The sequence below is a fragment of the Moschus berezovskii genome, chromosome 7 (genome assembly GCF_049115385.1).
Source record: "Moschus berezovskii isolate FMDL1 chromosome 7, NW_MosBer_1.0, whole genome shotgun sequence".
NCBI lineage: Eukaryota > Metazoa > Chordata > Mammalia > Artiodactyla > Moschidae > Moschus > Moschus berezovskii.
In genome coordinates, this window is record NC_142466.1 from 91,683,961 (window position 1) to 91,705,634 (window position 21,674).

Sequence of the window (21,674 nt, forward strand, 5' to 3'; positions counted from 1 at the left end):
TTTTAGTGCCAATTCAATCAAAATCCCAACAGGTTTGTTGTTTCTTTCCCTTGAAGAACTGAACAAGTTGACTTTTTTTTTTTTTGGAGGTACAGTTGATGTACAGTGTTAGCTGATGTAAGTTTCAGGTATACAACATAGTGAGTCACAAACAACTGACGAATAATTAATCTTCCAAATATACAAGCAGTTCATGCAGCTCAATACCAGAAAAAGAAACAACCTAATGAAAAAGTGGGCAGAAGACCTAAACAAACATTTCTCCAAAGAAGACATACAAATGGCTAATAAACACATGAAAAGATGGTTAACATCACTCATTATTAGAGAAATGCAAATCAAAACTACAATGAGGTATCATTTCACACTGGTCAGAATGGCCACCATCAAAAAGTATGCAAAGCATAAATGCTGGAGAGGGTGTGGAGAAAAGGGAACCCTCTGGAATTGTACATGGGAATGTAAATTGATACACTCACTAGGGAAGATAGTATGCCTATGGCAAAAACCATCAAAATATTGTAATTATCCTCCAATTAAATTAAAAAAAAATTATACCCCATTTATAGCTATTTTTATAGCTATTATTATCAGCTATATAACCTGTGTTGTACAATATATCCTTGTAGTTTATTTATTTTATACATAGTAGTCTGTACTTCTTAATCCCCACCCCTACCTTGCCTGAACCTCATCTCTCTCCCCACAGGTAACTACTTATTTGTTCTCTATATCTGTGGGAAGTGTTTCTTTTTTGAACAAGTTGATTCTAAAATTTATATAGATAAGCAAAAGGTCAAGAAGAGCCAAGGCATTAATTAAAGGAAAGACATTCCTGAAGAAAGTATAGAAGAATTTACCCTATTGGGTATCAAGATTTATTATGACTTTATAGCGATCAGGACAATTCCTATGACTAGGACAATTCCATATGAAAATAAAACCTTACCTCATGCCACACCAGAAATCAACTGCAAAAGATATCTACCAAATGTGAAAGGCAAAACAATAAGGTTTCTCAAATATCTACAGAATCTTAAGGCAGATAAAACACAGAGAAAGACTACTGAAGAAAGAAAAAGATATAAATTAATCTTAAAATTATGACCTTCCCTTCTGAAAGGGACAAACTTCATTCAGAGAGTAAAATGGCTAGTGGAAGAAGATATTTGTAACACATATACCTGACAATGGACGTCTTTCCAGAACACATAAAGAATTCCTTCAAACCAATAAGAAAAAGACAACCCTAAAAAAAAAAAAAATAATAACTGGGGAAGAAACTTAAGTAGGTGCCTCATGGAAAAGGACCAATAAACATACGAAAACGTGCTGAATCTCATTGCCCAATAAACCACTATTACCCACTCACCAGAATGACTAAAATTAAAAAGACCCACAAACAAGTGGCAGAGAGGGTATGGGGCCACAAGAACTACCCTAGCCTGTCAAACTACCTTAGCCAGTTGTCGGGAATATAAACTGTTTCACAGTATCTGCTAAAGCTGAATATGCTCACATCTCTGGCCCAGAAATTGCACTCCTAGAAATATACCCAAGAGAAATGTATGTGCATGTTCACTAAGGGATCTGTACAAGAATGTTTTACAAAACCTTTATTTGTAACAGTCCAACTGGGAGCAACTCAAATATCCATCAACCATAGAATGGGTGAACTATAGCATATCCATTTAAATACATCACTATAAAACAATGAAAATATGGAAATGCATGCAATAATATTAGTAAATTTCATACATGTCATATAGAACTTAGAGATATACTTGATTCTGTAATTATAAAGTTCAAACACATAAAATATAGGTATGGAAGTCAATACAATAGATAACTTGAGGGGAAAATGCAAGAGAAATAACTTACAGGAAACCAACAGGGATTCTAATTAGCTGCCAGTATTCCATATTCAAACCTAACTGGTAGTTCTCCAAGAGCATTCTTTATGACAAATAATTCAGCTGTACATCTTTTGCTGTGAACTTTTATATGTTACTGTATTCCACAATACAAGTGGTTAATGAATAAAAAGCTTAGAAAATTAAAATATTAAACACTAAAAATATAAATTATTTTTGAGGGCATACGGAAAACAGGGCCCTCGACTATTACAAGAAGGAAAATAAATTGACAAAGTCTTTTTCAGGAGGACAATATGACAGGATCTATCAACAATAAATCTAGCATTCTCTCTGGCAGATATGCTTAAGTGCACAAGGGTTAAAGTACAAAAATGTAAACTATTTTTAATAGTAACAAATTAAACATAACAGTCAAATTACAGTTAGTTATACGACCTTACTAACAAGAACAACACTTTTGGGAGTATGGAGAACTTCCAAGGCCCCTCCGACAAAACAGTGGTAACCCTATTAACACTGTTAATGCACTGCTGGCCTGGCGTGCTGTGATTCATGGGGTCGCGGAGAGTCGGACACGACTGAGCGACTGAACTGAACTGAACTGAACTGAGGCTTGCAGAAGGTAAGGGAAATCCCCAACCCAATCACCTCTTCTCACTGTCACTCCCAAAAGAATTGAAACTAGAGGTTTGAGCAAAGAGCAATAGAGAAGGCTGAGCTGCCCTGTAGGCAACGTCAATGTAGGTATGGTTTCTAGGAATAAGCCATAGAGTACAGCGTCTAAACCTGAGACTTCTCCCTTAAGCCAAAGATCCATATTTTCTCTGGAGAAAAGCATTCCCTATTTAGGTCCCCAGGATTCTCATAGATTAAGGTCAAACAAACATGAGCTCTTGATCATACAACTTTAAAAACCCAAGCATGGATGAGCTGGCCAAAATAAAAAGAGATTATTTTTTTAACCTCCAAGGTTTTATTGTATCTTTTAAAATACAGAATATAAAATATCTACTCATAAATTGTTTAAAGAAATAAAAGATGGAGTTTAAAAATGGGCACGCAACAAGGAACTATCAAAAATACCAAGCAGGTGTGAAAATCAACCAAACAGAACTCTGAGAAATTAAAAGTATAACTACTGAAATGGAAAACTCAATGATCAAATAAATTAACAAATTAGACACAGGTGAAGACAAAATCAGTGAACTGGAAGGCAGAACTAAAGAAAATGATAAAATGAGGTCTGCTATATATCTAATTATAGAGTCTAAGAAGAAAAGAACAGGATAATGGAGAAGAGAGAATATCTGATGAGAAAATGGCTGAGAATTTCCCAGAACTGATAAAAGACATATCCAAAAATAGAGAAAGCACAACACAAACCAAACAAAATAAATTAAAAGTACACCACACTGAATCACACTGCACTAAAATGTCAAATTAAATGAACAGACTTTAAAAGCAACTATAGAGGAAAAAAATCACCTCCTGAGAAACGGCAGTTAGACAAACAGAAAACATCTTAGCAGCAACATCCACAGTCAGATTATGTTGCATAAAATGATCAAATGCTAAGAGAAAAACAGTCAACCCTTTCTTTACACCCAGAAAAAATTACCTTTTAAAACTATGACAAAATATAAACACTGTATATCCAGATAAACAGACACAAAGATAATTTACCAAAAAATATTCACTAATATAACTTCTAATGGATATACTTCAAGAAAAGGGAAACTGTAAACTATATACCAATAAATTAGACAACTTAGATAAAATGGAAAAATTCCTTAAAAGATATGAAATAACAAAACTGACTCAAGAAGAAACATATAGCAAAATTATACCTATAAGAAGTAAAGAGACTCAACTGCGTACCAAAACATTACCAATAAACAAAAGCCCAGACCCAGATGCTTCACTGGTGAATTCCATCAAATAAAGAATTACCATCAATCCTTCTCAAATCCCCCAACCCCCAGAAAAAAACAGGCTGAAAAAATACTTTCCAATTCATTCAACAAGGCCAGTATTATAGATCCATACCTCTTATGAGTACGAACACAAAAAGCCTCAACAAAATAATAGCAAATTGAATCCAGCAATACACAAGAAGACTTATATGCCATGACCAAGTGGGGTTTATCCCAGGAATTCAAGATTTGTTTTAATATCCAAAAATAAATATGTCATATCTATAGAATAAGAAACAAAAACCACACGATAATATCATAATAAATATCAACTGATGCAGAAAAAACATTTGACAAAATACAACATCCTTTCATGATAAAATCATTCAACAAATTACGAAGGGAACTTCTCCAACCTGATCAATATACAAAAAGCCCAAAGTTAACATTATACATAATGATGAAAGACTGAACGCTATCCCAAAAACCAGGAACAAATCAGACAGGGATGTTTGTTCTTGCATTTAACACTGCACTAAAAGTTCTAGCCAAGTGCTATTATGCAGGAAAAAGACGTAAAAGGCCACCAAATTGGAAAGAAAGTAGAAAAACTATCTCTAAATGATCTTATATAGAGAAAATCCTAAGGAATTCACTAAAAACAACTCATTTAAAACCTAATAAATTCAGCAAGGTTATAAGCTACAAAATCAATATAAAAAAACAAACAACTTCATTTACAACATCAAAAAGAAAACATTCAGGAATAAACTTAATAGAGTACAAAATGTACCTCTGAAAAGATTGTTGAAATAAAAACAAAGATCTGAATAAATGGAACAGCATTCCATGTTAACAAGACTTACTGTTGTAAAGACAGCCATACGTACTATGCAAGCAAACTGCAGACTCACAACAATCCCTATCACAGTCACAGCTGGTTTCTTTGTAGAACTGGGCAAGCTGATTCTAAAATTCACAATGGAATTACAAGAGGCTCCAAAGAGCCAAAACAATATTGGAAAAGAGCAATTTCAAAACTTACTAAAAAGCAAGAGTAATCAAGGGACGTACAAGCATAAGTATAGACATATGTATCAATGGCACACAAATGAATATCCAAAAATAAACCCATACATTTAGGGGCAAAAAAAAAATAGTCTCTCAACAAATGGTGCTGAGATAACCAAATATCCGCATGCCAAGAATGAAGGTGGATCCCTGCCACAAATCATATATAAAATTAACTCAAAATGGATCTAAGAACAAAATTTAAGAGCTAAAACTCTTTGAAGAAACAGGAAAATAATCATGACCTTTGATTTAGCAATGAATTATTAAATATGACACCAAAAGCATGAACAACAACAACAAAAAACAGATAAACTGGACCTCATCAAAGTTAAAAACTTGCTCATTTCCTACTCCAGGAGATCTTCCCGACCCAGGGATCAAACCCGCGTCTCCTACATCTCCTGCATTGGCAGGTGGATTCTTTACCGCTGAGCTACCTGGGAAGCTCACTGTGCAGTATACTTGAAACTAACATAATATTGTATGTCAAATAAACAAATAAAATCTTTAAATCGCAAATATTTTGTAACAAGGAACACGATCAAAAAACCGAAAAGGACTCTGACAGAAACACCATATATTTGCAAGACCCTGATGCTGGGAAAGATTGAGGGCAAGAGGAGAAGGGGACGATAGAGGATGAGACGGTTGGATCGCATCATCGACTCGATGGACATAGGTTTGGGTGGACTCCGGGAGTTGGTGATGGACAGGGAGGCCTGGCGTGCTGCGATTCATAGGGTCGCAAAGAGTCAGACACGACTGAGTGACTGAACTGAACTGAACTGAACACAGTCAAAGGCTCTGGCATAGTCAATAAAGTAGAAATAGATGATTTTCTGAAACTCTCTTGCTTTTCGATGATCCAACAGATGTTGGCAATTTGATCTCTGGCTCCTCTGCCTTTTCTAAAACCAGCTTGAACATCTGGAAGATCACGGTTCACATATTGCTGAAGCCTGGCTTGAAGAATTTTGAGCATTACTTTACTAGCGTGTGAGATGAGTGCAATTGTGCGATAATTTGAGCATTCTTTGGCACTTTCTTTGGGATTGGAATGAAAACTGACTTTTTCCAGTCCTGTGGACATTGTTGAGTTTTCTAAATTTGCTGACATATTGAGTACAGCACTTTCAAAGCATCATCTTTTAGGATTTGAAATAGCTCAACTGGAATTCCATCACCTCCACTAGCTTTGTTTGTAGTAAAGCTTCCTAAGGCCCACTTGACTTCACATTCCAGGATGTCTGGCTCTCGGTGAGTGTGAGTGATCACACCATCGTGATTATCTGGGTCATGAAGATCTTTTCTGTACAGTTTTGTGTATTCTTGCCACCTCTTCTTAATATCTTCTGCTTCTGTTAGGTCCCTACCATTTCTGTCCTTTACTGAGCCCATCTTTGCATATGTTCCCTCAGTATCTAATTTTCTTGAAGAGATCTCTAGTCTTTCCCATTTTATTGTTTTTCTCTATTTGTTTGCATTGATCGCTGAGGAAGGCTTTCTGAAAAGTAGATTAGTAGTTGCTTAGTGTGGTGAGGAGATAAATATTGGCTAAAGGGTACAGAATTCTAAAACTGACTATGATACTGCTTACGCATCTGTGAACATAGTCCAGTTCAGTTCAGTTCAGTCGCTCAGTCGTGTCCGACTCTCCGCGACCCCATGAATCACAGCACACCAGGCCTCCCTGTCCATCACCAACTCCCAGAGTTCACTCAAACTCATGTCCACAGAGTCGGTGATGCCATCCAGCCATCTCATTCGCTGTCCCCTTCTCCTCCCGCCCCCAACCTTTCCCAGCATCAGAGTCTTTTCCAGTGAGTCAACTCGTCGCATGAGGTGGTCAAAGTATTGGCGTTTCACCTTTAGCAGAACATAGTAAAAACCATTAAATTGAATACTTTAAGTGGGTAAATTGTATGGTATGTAAATTATATCACAGTAAAACTTTTAGAGAAAAAGAGCAGAGATGTCAGAATATGCAGCAAAGATATAGAAACATGTAACAGATCCAAACAAATATCTGTATAAAATGATACTGTAAATTATGATTTTTTTTAATTAAAAAAAAAAAGAACATGACAAATAGAATACCTGGCAAAAACTGCATATAAGTTGGGAACATAAATGGAATTAAAGTAACCCAATTCCTTATATGTTTGAGTGCCAGGGGTGAGGTGGGAGTAGTGGTTAAATTATTAATTTTAGTCTTTAAATATGCATGGTCAAAGTGGACAAGTAACCAGAACAATGTAGTAGCAGAATGTTTAACTTCCAAACCAACAGGAAAAAAAAAAAGAAATATTAAAACTAACAAACAAAAGTGAACAGAAGTCAGCAAAATATGGGCCAAGGGCCAAATCCAGCCCACCACCTGTTTTTGTAAATAAAGTTTTACTGGAGCACAGCCATGCTCATTTATATTTGTCTCTGACTGCTTCTGAGCTATAATGGCAGTGCTGAGTAGATACAATAGAGACCAGATGGCCTACAAAGCCTAACACATTTACTGTCTGGCTCTTTATAGAAAAAGTTTGCTGACACCTACAATGGAATACTAAACAACAGTCAGAAAGCAAGAATTACTCTCAGCTGCAGCTTCCTGAGCTTTGAAATAAATACAATATTCTCTCCTCTCCCATTTCATCAGAGGTACAAAGCTCAATTAGATAAACAGTATTTATGAAAGAACTTTTTAACCATCTGTGGCCTAGGAATGTTCTCAACCTGTTCTCCAGCTTCACACACACCCTCTTCAGATTCCAACTAACAGAACCTAAATCCCTAAAACAACAACAACAAAAAGATAGACCCTTATATTCCAACACAGAGAGATGTCAAGCCATGTTAGTTTAAAGGGAAGCTAGTAACACATTAATGTGAATAACTCCTCAAATAGGATGAGTTAGTGAGTGAGTGTTTGTATATGCGTTACTGTGAAGTTCTGAAAAGATAACAGTGGATATCTATTTCTTGGACAGAAATAACATTTTATGAAGTATACTCACTACTTGAATCCTTTTCATTAAATTATTTGTTTTGAGATAATCGTGGGTTCTGAAAACACTTTACCCAGTCTCCCTCAATGGTGACATCTTACAAAACTATACAGTACAATATCAAAGCCAGGATAGTGACATTAATACACTCCATGATTTTATTCCAGTCTGCCCTGGACCCCTTGATACAGCTGTCCCAGTCGTGACAATGTGTCTGTGGTTCCCTCTTGTTAAGAGTCCTCACTCCTGTCTCTGGCCAGGGCTGAGTGTACCCTCTTCTGTGGCTGTGTGTTGTGTATGTGTACGTATTTCATCACACACATAGGTTCATGCATCATCTACCACCACACTTAAAATACAGAGCAGCTGCATCATCACAAGATTCCACTCGTTGACCTTTTATAACCACAGCCCCTTCCTTCCATCTCCTCCTCATCCCACAGCAACCGTTCATTCATCTTTGTCATTTCAAGAATATCATATAAACAGAATCATAGTGTGTGATCTTTTGAGATTGGCTTTTGTCACTCAGCACATCTCTCTGGAGATTCACTCAGGCTGTTGTGTGTATCCAGACTTTGCTCAACAGTTCCAGCTTGTGTAACCTATAGTAAGTCACCTGCTGACAGGCACTTGAGTTGTGCCCAGTTTCCAACAATTACAAACCAGGCTGCTGCAAACACTTCTGTATAGGGTTTTGGGGGAGCCTAAGTCTTCCCTTCTCTGCAACAAATGCCCAGGAGTACAGGTGCTGGGTTACAGGGCACGTGCACATTTAGCTCTGCAAATCTAGTTTCTCAGCACCAGCATTCAGCGTTGTCTCAGTGTACTTACTTTAGTCACTCTGAGAGTTGTGTAATTATCACTTGAACCTCTAATAAGATTCCATTTACATATGAAGTAAAAAATTACAATAAAGTTAAAAAGTAATCCATCCTTATTACAATTTTGAAAAATACAGAAATGTGTAAAAAAGGAAGTAAACTTCCATGCTTCTTCTCTCGATAAAAAGAAAACTGATGCTTATTCCTAAATCAATGTACCCAATTTGCAGACAATGTAGGGCAGTCCATCACTTTATTCTGACAGAGGCTCCCTTTTGGATTTCTCCCCACCATGAGGACAACTCCACCCCCAGACACCTCAGTTAATTCCCTCCGGGCTCTTAGCTTTGGAGGGGACCGCCTCTAAAACTGAATGGCCACAAAGGAGGGTATACTCAGCCTTGGCCAGAGACAGGAGTGAGGACTCTTAACAAGACAGAACCACAGACACATTGTCAGGACCAGGACAGCTTAATCAAGGGCTCCAAGGCAGCCACCCAGAGAGGCAGAGGAGGTCATTCTGTTTTGTTCCTGTCTTTTCATCACTTCGCTCCCACTAAAGCAGTGTTCCTTAACCATTTCAGCATCTAGCAAAACCTCTGATAGCCTAGTGAAGCCTATGTATCCTTCTCAGAAAAACATTCTCAGGAGTGACAAATACAAAAATATCATGAGATATCTATAGCAACTACAGTGTGAAATCAAAAAGTCAGATTTCTCTTAGTGGCAAAGTTGGGGGTCCTGTTGACCCTACAATGGTTGCTGCCACATTCTTAATGGAACGAAATACTATTCAGGCAGAGGTTATGAAAACAAACATGTAAGTTTTTTCCTATCCAAGCTCATGGAGGCCCTGAATGCCCTGATTTCACAGAATCAGAAAGAACAGGATCAGGCCTCTTCCCTAAGAGATTCTCCCAGGGTGCCTCTTGGCCTGAAGTAGAGGAAGGAAGGAAACCAGGCACACACAACCACAGACGGGGGGTCTGGGCCCAGAATCCCCCCTGAGGGCTACAGGAGAGATGGTCAGCACGGGTCTGCTCTATGGCTGCTAAGAAGGAAGCACAGAGCAGTGGCCTCAGGTCCTGCTGCTGCTGCTGCTGCTAAGTCACTTCAGTCGTGTCCGACTCTGTGTGACCCCATAGACGGCAGCCCACCAGGCTCCCCCGTCCCTGGGATTCTCCAGGCAAGAACACTGGAGTGGGTTGCTGTTTCCTTCTCCAATGTGTGAAAGTGAAAAGTGAAAGTGAAGTCACTCAGTCGCGTCTGACTCTTTGCGACCCCAGGGACTGCAGCCTACCAGGCTCCTCCGTCCATGGGATTTTCTAGGCAAGAGTACTAGAGTGGCTTGCCATTGCCTTCTCCGGGCCTCAGGTCCTAGACCCCAGCAAAGGGAGGGTGGAGAGAGGGCTGGGCTCAGGGTGGCCTGGAGCCAACTGAATAAAGGGAGCTCTTCCCTAGAAGCTAAAGTAACATGTCATCACCTGGCCCAGTCTATTTGGGGGAAACTTTAGCCACTTTAAAAAAGATTTTTTTAATTGGAGAAAAATTGCTTTACAGTATCGCGTTGGTTTCTGCTATACAACAACGCGAATCAGTCATAATTACGTATCTCCCCTCTCTGGGGAGCCTCTCAGCGGTCACAGAGCGCCAGGCTGGGCTCCCTGTCTTCTAAAGTAGCTTCCCGCCAGCTCGCTGTCTCACACATGGTAGTGTATATGTATAAACTGGCTCCAGGCCACCCTGGGCCCTGCCCTCCCTGCTACCTTCTCAATCTGTCCCACCTTCTCCACCCTCCACCCCCCGCTCTGTCCACAAGTTTGTTCTCTACATTTGCGTCTTCATTCTTTTCCTGCAAATAGGTTCATCAGTACCATTTTTCTAGATTTCATATACTGCATTAATATACAATATTTGTTTTCTCTTTCTGACTTACTTCACTCTGTATAACAGGCTATAGGTTCATCCACCTCACTACAACTAACTCAAATCTGTTCCTTTTCATTAGCCCCTTTTTTTTAATCCATAATTTTTCTGCTTTAACCATCAGGAGTTGGCACTGGGAAACACTTCTTATGAAAATTCTGAGTTAGTGTTAAGAGCCTAAGGAGCACACAGTGTGTTTCTGGAAGAGTCTACCCACCTTTGTCAGTGCAAAAGCCACTGTACCATCATCCTCAGTGGAAAGATCGAGCAGCCTCTGGTAAAATGCTTCATCATAAGGCCCATCTATTTGCAATGTTTTTCTGAAGAACAAAGCACAAAAAAACAGGATAGCAAAGCTGCCTGGAAATCTGTTAAACTGTTTGCAGTTTAAGAATCATACATCTGTTTTTAAAGAACATTAGTGGATTCATCTCTTCCTAATGCTAAACTGTTATGAAGCATGAAAGTTTTAAACACAGCTTGCAAGACCAGAAACCAGGAGAGCCTGAATGTCTCTTGTTTATGACAAATGGTATCAAGGACAGAGATTCTAGTGAAGGGGTGATAGGGAGGAAGCCAGGCCAGGCAACAGCTGCAGCCCCCACCACATGCCACAGGTGTGTTGCAACCCACATCAAGACGTCAGGAAATGGACAAGGAAGCGCCTGAGGGCCAAAGCCCAGCTGGGGCTGAGTGAAAGCGGCTCACTGGCTGTGGAGCAGCACTGCCCCCTGCAGGCTCAGCTCCGACTAAGAACATGGAGCTGACTAACACAGGGTTGTCAGCACGTACTCTCCTTTCGAGAAATGGGAAAGTGATCTCTGATCTGAGAGGACCTTGGTCCTCCTTCACATGGCACTGAATCTCCAGGCTGGCCCTGCATCTGGGGGCAGGGAGGGGGTAGCTGGAGTGAGTCATCCTCATGGGAGGCCTATGCAGTCCTCCCACTGGGTCAACCTGCTACCCTCATCCCCATCTTGCCCTCAGGGCTGCTCGGGGCCCCATACAGGCCCAGAACGGGCAGGGGAGCACTGAGTCTAGGCCTCACCTCTCCTCAGGAAACTCCTCCAGGTACCGCTCAACCCGCCGGTACAGAGGGTAGAGGCCTTCGATGTCCAGCAGGTCCAACATCTGCACCTGGAGGGTTTTGTACAGAAGACAGCCCTTCAGTAACCCTGAGCGCTCCGGGGTGTTTTTTCCTACCAAGAACATCAGGGGAAAACGAGAAGTTTACTGTCAAGGACTGAAGAAGGTGGCGGGCACAGGCCGCACCCTGCCTCACGGAGCTGCTGGGGCTGGGACGAGTGCACGTTCCGGGCTGGGCACAAAAGAAAGGCAGGTCCCACAGCTTACTGTGTGCATCTCCCTCCCCTCAACATCCTTCAACCTCCATCACACCAGCCCAGTCTCAGAGAGTTAACCCTCAGTCTAAAGAAGACAAAATGTAAAATGACCACAGTAACATCCTCACTGCAGATAGTATCTGCAGAGCCCAGGGCCATGGCCTGTGTGGAGCGGTGTGACCACACTGAGCAGGGAGCCATCAGGGCAGGGGCAGTGCAGAAATGAGGTCCATTCCACACTCAAGTGTTCTCAGGGGCCTTAAGGGCTGGGGAGACAGAGTCCTAGCTCATGTATCCCATCCTTTGAGGAAACAGCCATGTCCGATGAACAAACAAACATCATTGAGTCCAAACCACAGGGAGCAGCTGTGGCCATGTCCAGTTCTGACACTCTGACCTCTGACCTCCCACTTCTGGCAAAATATGCTCAGTCATGCAAGACAGAGTGAAAATGCACAGGTCCAGCTAGAAGGGATTTGTTACAATTACAGGTTATTCATACAGTAGAATATCTACCTTATGGTCAAAAAATAAGTTAAAAAAAATAGCATGCAGAATACATTGTACGTCCCATGGGTCAGACTTGTGTCTGTGTACATATGCAGGGAAGGTCTGGAAGAAAAGTCCACAGGGGTCTCAGTGACCAGTGTCCACCTGTGTGTCCTTTCGAACAAGTTCTGCTACTTACAAGCAGTTAAGTACCCAAACGCAGGCATGAGTTTACAAAAATTGTCTGAAAAGAGTAGGCATCACTTTTGCAACAAGAAAAATACCCACAAAATTCATCTGTGCCAAGAATAACATGGCATGGGGGACAGAAGAAGGGTGACTTGTGCCCAGGTAGCTGCATGGGAAAACAACCGCACCTAAAATCCATGAAGAAGCAAAGCTGCCGTCTCCCTGTCATGCCCCCAAGGCATCCTCAGAGGCTCCAAGAGACTACAGGAATTGTCAGCACAAAAACTGAATAATCTGAATCCTCCTAGTCAGCCCCTCAAAATAAGATCCTGGTTATGGCTCCACATGCTACATACTTGAGCATGTTGGCGAGCCTGCCAGCAGATGACAAAGGTGGCAAATTAGAAGCCCATGAACATTCATGGCAAAACCCAAATCAGTCACAAAGTCACCTTGAAGTCTGGATGCCCACTAAGTCAAAGCCAGCCCATGGCAAGTCTGTAAGGAATGGGGCCTAGAGTAGGAGACACCCAGAGTCACAGGTCTCATACATCTGCGTTCACAACCTATCTGCAAACTGCCAGCCACTGAGGCCACCCACCCGCCCTAAAGGGCCTTGCATTGTGGGAGTCCAATATTCCAGGCCTCAGTTCTCTCCATCTAAGAGAAAGGCCAAGGAAATCCTACCTCCAGGGTTGCAATGAGATGGAACAATGTAGAGAAACCACAGAGGATATGCAGACATGTCGGATGACATTTAGGGAAAAATCTTATAGCCCAAATGTATTATGCAATTTATAAACCCAGATAAGAGATGAGAAAGGTAATGTCCCCACCTGGGGCTGAGATGATAGGGAGGCCCAGCTTTGGGGAGCCCTGACGGGACCAAGGCTGCTCCCACAGAAGCTCCGTGAGGCCAGGCAGGACCCTCGCAGGCCATGCCACAGGCTCTGCTTCCCCTGTGCCCAGCCCGCCCACCAGGCCTACCTTGGCAGCGCAGGCTCCTGCTGAAAGGGCTGGCTTCACAGACGGGTGGGCCCCGCAGCCCAGGCCCCGACCTGAGGGCACCCGCCCGGCCCTTGTCCGAGCCACTCAGTAGCACCCGTGTGATGACACGCACCAGCTCCCGGATCACAGCCCTTGTGCAGTGGGGTCCACTGGCCAGGCCATTGGATGGGAAGAAGAATGGCTTCAGATGGTGCGCGAGCTCACTCCAGTCAGCCATGGGGCTGCGGGCATCTTTGCAGCCATAAATCAGCTCACCGTTCTTCAGGAAGGGAAAGAGACAGGGAAACATCAACTCCAACAGGTTGACAGAAAAACACCTCCATCCCCACCCATTAGACAGGCAAAGGTACTTGACATTTTACACGTGCCCCCATTTAGGGTCTCTACCCACCCTCGTGTACCACATTAACTGACCATGTGGAAAATCCCACTGGAACATGAAAAAGAAGAAAAGTTCTCAAAAACCAAAGACTAGAAAGGCCCCAGACCTGAGATACAAACCCTAAGACAGGAACACATGGTATGCTGGCAACCTCAAACAAACTCAGCCCAAAGCACAAACTCCCAAAGACCCTAGCCTGTTACTGAAAAGACCCTCGCCTGTTCCTGAAGAGGCCAAGTGACACTGTGCTACTGAGGGACACACAGTGTCAGTCTGGCCCTGAGCAGACAAATTGCTCAACCACTGTGGGCGTACATTGGCAGCCAGCATCCCAGAGCCTCCTGTCCTCTGTGAAAGACTAAGCCAGGCTCCAGCCAGGGCTTAGTGGCTGGACCATCAGCATCAGTGGCCATCAGCATCACTAATACAGAAGTCTTCATTTTGGAGGCCAATCCTGCCTTTTAAAACAAAGTCCAGCAAAGAAACTCCTCATGGCACCAATGATCCCAGGTCTATAGAAAGGGATGCTCAGTAGGTACAACCCTATGACTTTTTACAGGGGTCTGCAATGTCCAGGAGAAAAGCCCCTAAGGGTATCCCTACACCCCTGATCAGCAGCCAATCCCAGGAGAGAGACATTTTCTAGTCTGTGAGTGTGGTCAGCACCCTCCAGCAGGTCCCCAATGGCCTTCATCCCTTGATACTCACACCCCGTACTTCTCTCTCCAAACAGTGGAGGTTTAGTCTGTGTGACTGACAGAACACAAGTAAAGCCAACAGCATACCCCTGGCAAGATTAAGATGCTGTGGATTCTGTCCTGATGATTCTCTTCTCAGATCACAGCACCCACACTGGGCGGCCATGGAGCTGTGGGGCCTCCTGCCAATGGCTGTGGAGGCACCCTCTGAGCAGCAGAGCCTCTGCCCCGCCCAGCTGAGCCTTCAGATGAGATGCAGCCTTGAGAGGGGCCCTGAGCCACAACCAGCTATGCTTGCTGCTCCTTCTGGCCACAGAAACTGAGATGATAAGCAGCTGTTAAGCAGTAGTAGATGATACCATGAGGACGATCCCAGCTCTGCTCCCAGGTGGCAGACGGGGTCAGTTCAATCCACTAAGAAGCGTGGACGGGGATTCAGCAGCGTGATGCCTCCCTAGGAGTCCCCGGTCAGCACTGTCAGAGGGCACAGATGTGGGAGCCCAGGGAGATGGGAACACAACTGAGGCCTCTGCTGACCACAGGACCAAGAGAAACCAACAAGAGATGCTGCCCCTTGAGATGGGGCGGGGGCGGGGATGGTGTGCCAGGCAAAGGAAAAGCAGGAGCTTCTGGGAGGAAAGCAGGCTAAGATGAATTATGGAGCCAAAACCACTCAACGTGGGCTGTGGCCAGGAGGTGGGGCCAGGGCTCAGCCTGCCGTCCAGTGCAGGGGCAGCCTTGACCCACCATGAAGCTCTCTCCTCCAGGCCCAAGAGCAGCTGAGTGACTCTGGACAGTAGAAGGCCTTCTCTCCCCAGTGTCTGGAATCCAGGCAGACAGGCATCTGACATATACAAATACAGCTGCTCAAGAACCTCATGTGACATTTGCAGAGAGCTATCGTCCCAGTCTCTATGACAGTCCCACACGGCCCCCAGCACATCTCACAAGTGTCCAGTATTAGGGTGGACAGAGCCACAGGCTTGGAGTCTGTGAACAACATTCAGACAGACAAGGAGAAGGCTCCAACGACACAGCACACAGTGGCAGCACAGATGAGGATCCAGGAGACCGCTCCACACCTGGAACTTCACAACAAGAGCGAGCTTGCCAACACTTGAAAATGTACTGCACTGCTCCTGGTGTTATTTTAAAAAGTCATTCCATGTCACTTCTTTTAATCCATCTCTTTTGAAACTATTATCTCAACCTCTGGATTTTCCCCCTAGCTGAGTTCAACAGAAGCAGCAGATAGTCAGGGTTCTCAGTCCCAGGTCCCAGGTCAACTGATCCAGGGGCCAAGTCAGACTCACCACTCAGCTTATGTTGGCCTGACAGGCCAGCCTAAGTGAGGGCAGTCAGAAAAGGGTCCACTTGAGACAAAATGCCAGCGTTACTATAGGTTCCAAATAAATCCCCTGAAGAGAGGGAACTTATCTTTGGCATTTAAATATAAAATTCCTAAAGTCTTTATAAGAGTTAAAAACAAAAACTGATTTTAAAATATGTCCTCTTTTTCTTGATTTGGAAAGGTGGAAGGAGACAAGGTAAAGCTGATTCAATATGACCAGATTTCTGAACCATATGGGGAGAAGTGAGTCAAGAACAGGCTTCACTCCCACATTCCCCAAGCTCACTTCTGAGTGGCATCCAGTATGCAGAGCAGCACTCTCCACATGGAGCAGGATGCAGAGGGCACCAGGCTGGCCAGACCCAGCAGCCCTGCTACGCCACACAGATCCTCCGCCTGTGAACCTGGAACCTGTCACAAGCTCTTGCTTATATGTCACACCGAGTAAGAACATAACCAGGACTGGGAGCAGTCAGTGGTAAGCAGAAAAGGAGATGACAAGGGGGACCCCAGAGGACATATTTCCAACACAAAGCCTTCCCCAGATCTGGGCCAGCCCTGCCTGCTCTTCCTGCACCCCCTCTCCCCATTCCTCTGCCCCTCAGCATGTCCCCCATGCACGCCTGACAGCAGCAGGTCAGGGACCACAGGGCCTGAGCAAGTCCAGTCAAGGTGCCAGAAGCAGGTGGTCATGAGGAAGCAAAAGGTGCCAGTGCCAGATGGTGAGTAGGCTGCATGCAGAACCCTTCCCCTACACAATCAGGATGCAGGACAATCAGAGCTGCAGGACTTTGAAAACTCACTAACTGACAGGACATCCCCTAATTGTAAGTTCCCTAAGTTAACCGGGAGGAAAGGCACAGGTGTGGCCACCCTTTAGGTTGCCCGGGCCCAGGTCCCACTCCCATCTCAACCACAGAGGACATGTGAGATGCAGTCAGGGCCATCTTCACCCAAGAACCAGAGTCAGGGTCTGGGCCTCGAGTCCGAGGCCACCCAGTGGGCAAGGAGTTACCATTACACACCCCAGGAGTCCCAGGATGACAGGCGCTCATGAAATAAGGCTTGGAAAAAGGACCCAAAGGATCATACTGAGGCAGCCCCAGTGCAGATGCCCTTGTCTGCAGGTCACAGAGCCCTGTTAGGGACCACAGCACCAGGGCTTCATCCAGCTCAGTTCAGACACCCACTGGACCCACCCAAAAGCCATAAAATAGAAGCAACTTTTACCTTAAAGATCTTTAAGTTGTTCTGTGCCTCCTGTAACAAGCTTTTCAAAGCAAAGTACATTCTCTGTTTATTTCTAAAATGAGAAAGTATTATTGACAATTAGAGCAGACTTTGCATTTACCTGCCTGTGGCTCAGGGGACATGCCCAAGAGTTGCCATTTGAGGTCTCCAAGCTTTGCAGATTAAGGAGCTGCATTCTCCCCAGCCCTCTTCAGAGAGGCACCCCCATCACCGCCCCTAATCCCCACCCTTCTCACTGCCCCTTCCTCTGGCAACAACTCCCCAGCCACTGGTAATTTGCAGGAACCTACTGAGGTAGTGCTGACCCCAGGCAAGAACCCTGAGCCCTGCCCAGGGCCCTGCTTTCTGCAGGCAAGTAGCCCCTACCTCGCAGAATGCACCCTCCACCCCCGACTACAGAGAAGGTCACACACCCCACCACCACCGCCAAGAAAGGCAGCACCAGGGACCAAGGAGAAGCATTCTCACCCTGAGTAGAGATCCAGAGGACAGTATTTACTTATCTGCTTCCACTTCCCAGTTGCTACCTGTTAAGAAATCACCACAGGGTGTCAGTGATTGGACTGGGGAAGCACACTGGGCTAACTCTAACACACAAAAGAGCTCAAGTGACTGTGAGATAACCAAGGCAGCTGAAGGACCCAGCAGATGACACCACCTCCAGGTGCCTATCACTAGCTGACACAGGGAGCTTGACTCTGACTCCAAGAAACCTAGGCCCTCCTCTGGGAGCCTCACGCAGCTGCCGGCCCCTCCACATGAGCAGAGAAATGGCAGCAAGCATCTTTGTAAGATGCTATGGCTAAATTTTGGTAATCAGATGAACAAATCTTTACAATTATAATATCCAGGAAAAGTAGGTTGCACCCAGCTAGCAATTTCATGTTGTCAGTGAGAAGACAAATTGGCACAACCTTTGAAAGGCAACTTGCTGGTTTCCATCAAAATTTTAAAGATGGATGCCCCCTGATTTGGCAAATCTATGAGGAATCACTGGGTCAAGGATGTTCACTGAGACATGTGAAACAATCTGTGACACACAGCAAGACATAGAAACAACTAAATAAATCAAAGCACATCTGCTCTTATGGACTAGGACACAGCAAGCCACATGTTGAATGAAAGAATCAGTAAATAACATGCAGCCACTAAGAGACAGAGGCAAAATCACAAATATCTATTCAAAGAGAAAAGCAATTGGCAGAACAATGCGTATGAAATAACTTTCTTTAAAAAGAAAAAAAGGATATGTGCATCTATACATGCATTATCCAAATATGCAACAGAAAAGCCTTGACAGGTACATGACAAACAATCTTCAAGGATTATTTAAGTAAAACAAAATCAATTAGAATAATTGCTTATGGCAAGAAAAAAAAAAGACAGGACTCAAATGACTAAGAATGAAAGAAAATACATCACTATCAATCTTGCAGGAATAAAAATAAGTTTAAAGAATGCTGTGAACAATTACATGCCAACAAATTATGTGAAATGAACAAAACTGACTCAAGAAGAAATAGAGAATCTAAACAGACACTAACAAAAGACTGAATCAGTAATCAAAAATCTTTCAACAAAGAAAATCCCAGGAAGAGATGGCTTTGCTACTGAATTCCACTAAATGTTTAAAGAAAAATCAACACCAATACTCAAACTCTTCCAAAAAACTGAAGAGTAAAAGATGGAAAATCTTCCGAATTCATTCTATCAAGCCAGTTATCATCCTGGTACCAAAACTAGACAAAAACATCACTAGAAAAGAAAACTGCAAATATCCCTCAAGAAAAAATCCTCAACAAAAACTAACAAACCAAAATAAGTAGCATACTAAAGAGATTACACACCTTCATCAAGTGGCATTTATCTATCAAATACAAGGGTGGTTCAACATATGAAAATCAATCAACATAATACACTATATTAATAGAGGAAAATACCTCATGATCATCTCAGCAGATGCAAGACAAGCATGTGACAAAATCTAACATTCTTTCATGATTTAAAAAACAAAACTCTAAAAAAAATTGACAAACTTAACAGTGAGAACATTACATTCTACAGTGAAAAACCAAAAGCTTTACCCCTCAAGACCAGGAACAAGATAAGGATAACCATTCTTACTACTTCTATATAATATTGTACTTATAATTAAAATCAGAATTACCATATGACTCAGTACTACTACTTCTGGGTTTACACACAAAAAAAACTGAAAGCAGAGTCTCAAAGAAATATTTGTACAACCATGTTCACAGAAGTATTATTCACAATAGGCAAGAAATGGGAGCAGCCCAAGTGACCATCAATGGATGAATGGGATAAACCAAATATATTATACACGTTCAATGAATATTATGCAGCCTTAAGAAGGAAGAAACTTCTGATACAAGTTACAGTATGGATGAATCTTGAGGACATTATGGTAAGTGAAATAAGTCAGTCACAAAAGGACAAATACTGTATGATTCCACATATATGAAGTACCTACAGTAGTCAAATTCACAGAGATAGAAACTACAATGGTGGGTGCCAGGGGCCTAAGAAAGGAAGAAATGTGTTATTTTATGGATGTAGAGTTTCAGTTTTACAAAACAAAAAACATTCTGGAAATGGATGGTAATGATAGTTGTACAACAATGTAAACATACTTAATACCTCTTAATTATACACTTAATGGTTAAGATGGTAAATTTTATGTCATGTATATTTCATCACAATTAAATACATATATTTTTTCAAAAATTGATTGTATTTCAATGCAATAAACAACTTGAAAAAGACATTTTTAAAAATTCTATTTACAATGCATAGTCACTCAGTCGTGTCCAGCTCTTTGCAACCCCGTGGACTGTCGCCCATCAGGCTCCTCTGCCCATGGGATTCTCCAGGTAAGAATACTGGAGTAGGTTGCCATTTCCTTCTCCAGGGGATCTTCTTGACCCAGGAATCAAACCCAGGTCTCCTGCATTGCAGGCTGCTTCCCTACCATCTGAGCCACCAGGAAAGCCCCTACTTACAATGGCATCGCCAAGAACAAAACATTTAGGATAAGTTCAACAAATGAAATATAAAACCTATATGCTGAAAACTTTATAACATTTCTGAAAGAAATTAAAGATCTAAATAAATGAAAAAACCCTGCATTCACAGAGTACTAATACTGTTAAGGGTGCAACACTTCCCACACAAATGTGCAGCACAATGATTCCCTGTCAAAATCTCAGCTGGTTTCTTGGAAATCATGAAGCTTAAAGAGAACTATATTGGAAAGGAAGAAGTAAAACTCTATTCACAGATGACACAATTCCGTACATAGAAGACTCCAAAGAATATAGAAAGAAAGCTACCAGAGTTAATAAATAAATGCAGCAAAGTTGTAGGGTACAACACACATATTAGTTGTGTTTCTATACTCCAGCAATAAACAAACCAAAAAGGAAATTGAGGAAGCAGTTCTATTTATAACAAATACAATATTCCAAAAGAATAAAATACCTAGATATAAATTTAACCAAAGTGACAAAAGACTGGTACACTGAAAACTATAAAATGTTGCTGAAAGAAATTAAAGAAAACCTAAATGAGTGGAAAGACAGCTGTGTTCATGGATTATAAGACTTAGTATTATTAAGATGGCAAGGCTTTCCTGGTGGCTCAGACGGCGAGAATCTGCCTGCAATGCAGGAGGCACAGGTTCGATCCCTGGGTTGGGAAGATGCCCTGGAGAAGCAAATGGCCACCCAGTCCAGTATTCTTGCCTGGAGAATTCCATGGACAGAGGTTCCTGGCAGGCTATACAGTCCATGGGGTCGTAAAGAGTTGGACACAACTGAGTGACTAACACTTATACACTATCCAAAGTGATCTATAGCTTCCTGTAATTTCTGCCAAAATTCCAACTGCAATTTTTTGCAGTTACAAAAAATCCAACTCTCAAAATCATATATAATTGTAAGGAGCCTCAAATAGCCAAAACAATCTTGAAAAAGAAAAACAAAGCTAGAAGACTAATACTTCCTGATTTCAACAAGAGTGGCATAAGGACAGACCGACAGAGAGAAGGTCAGAATTAAGACCTCACATATAAGGCCAATAAATCCACCAACACCAATCAATGGAGAAATAACAGTCTTTTCACAAGTGGTGCTGGAAAAACTGGATATCACATGTAAAAGAATGAAGCTGGACCCTTATCTGACACCAAATATAAAAAGTAACTCAAAACAGATCAAAGACCAAAACATAAGAGCTAAAGCTATAAAACTCATACAAGAAAACATATGGGAAAAGCATATGACCTTAGTTTAGGTAATGATTTCTTGAATATGAAAGCAAAGGCATAGA

The 21,674-nt window shown here is 42.5% G+C and overlaps 1 protein-coding gene across 2 annotated transcripts in view; it reads right to left on the minus strand.

Annotated features, from left to right (window-relative positions):
• The window catches only part of IPPK (inositol-pentakisphosphate 2-kinase), a 61,976-nt gene that overhangs the window by 20,774 nt on the left and 19,528 nt on the right, over nucleotides 1–21,674 (minus strand). For both annotated transcript variants that reach the window (XM_088838128.1, XM_088838129.1), the window contains exons 7-11: nucleotides 17,796–17,854; nucleotides 17,307–17,379; nucleotides 13,625–13,904; nucleotides 11,665–11,815; nucleotides 10,834–10,936 (exon numbers count right to left, since the gene is read on the minus strand). In XM_088838128.1, the coding sequence (XP_088694254.1) occupies nucleotides 10,834–10,936; nucleotides 11,665–11,815; nucleotides 13,625–13,904; nucleotides 17,307–17,379; nucleotides 17,796–17,854 (666 nt within the window). The remainder of the gene's footprint in view (nucleotides 1–10,833; nucleotides 10,937–11,664; nucleotides 11,816–13,624; nucleotides 13,905–17,306; nucleotides 17,380–17,795; nucleotides 17,855–21,674) is intronic.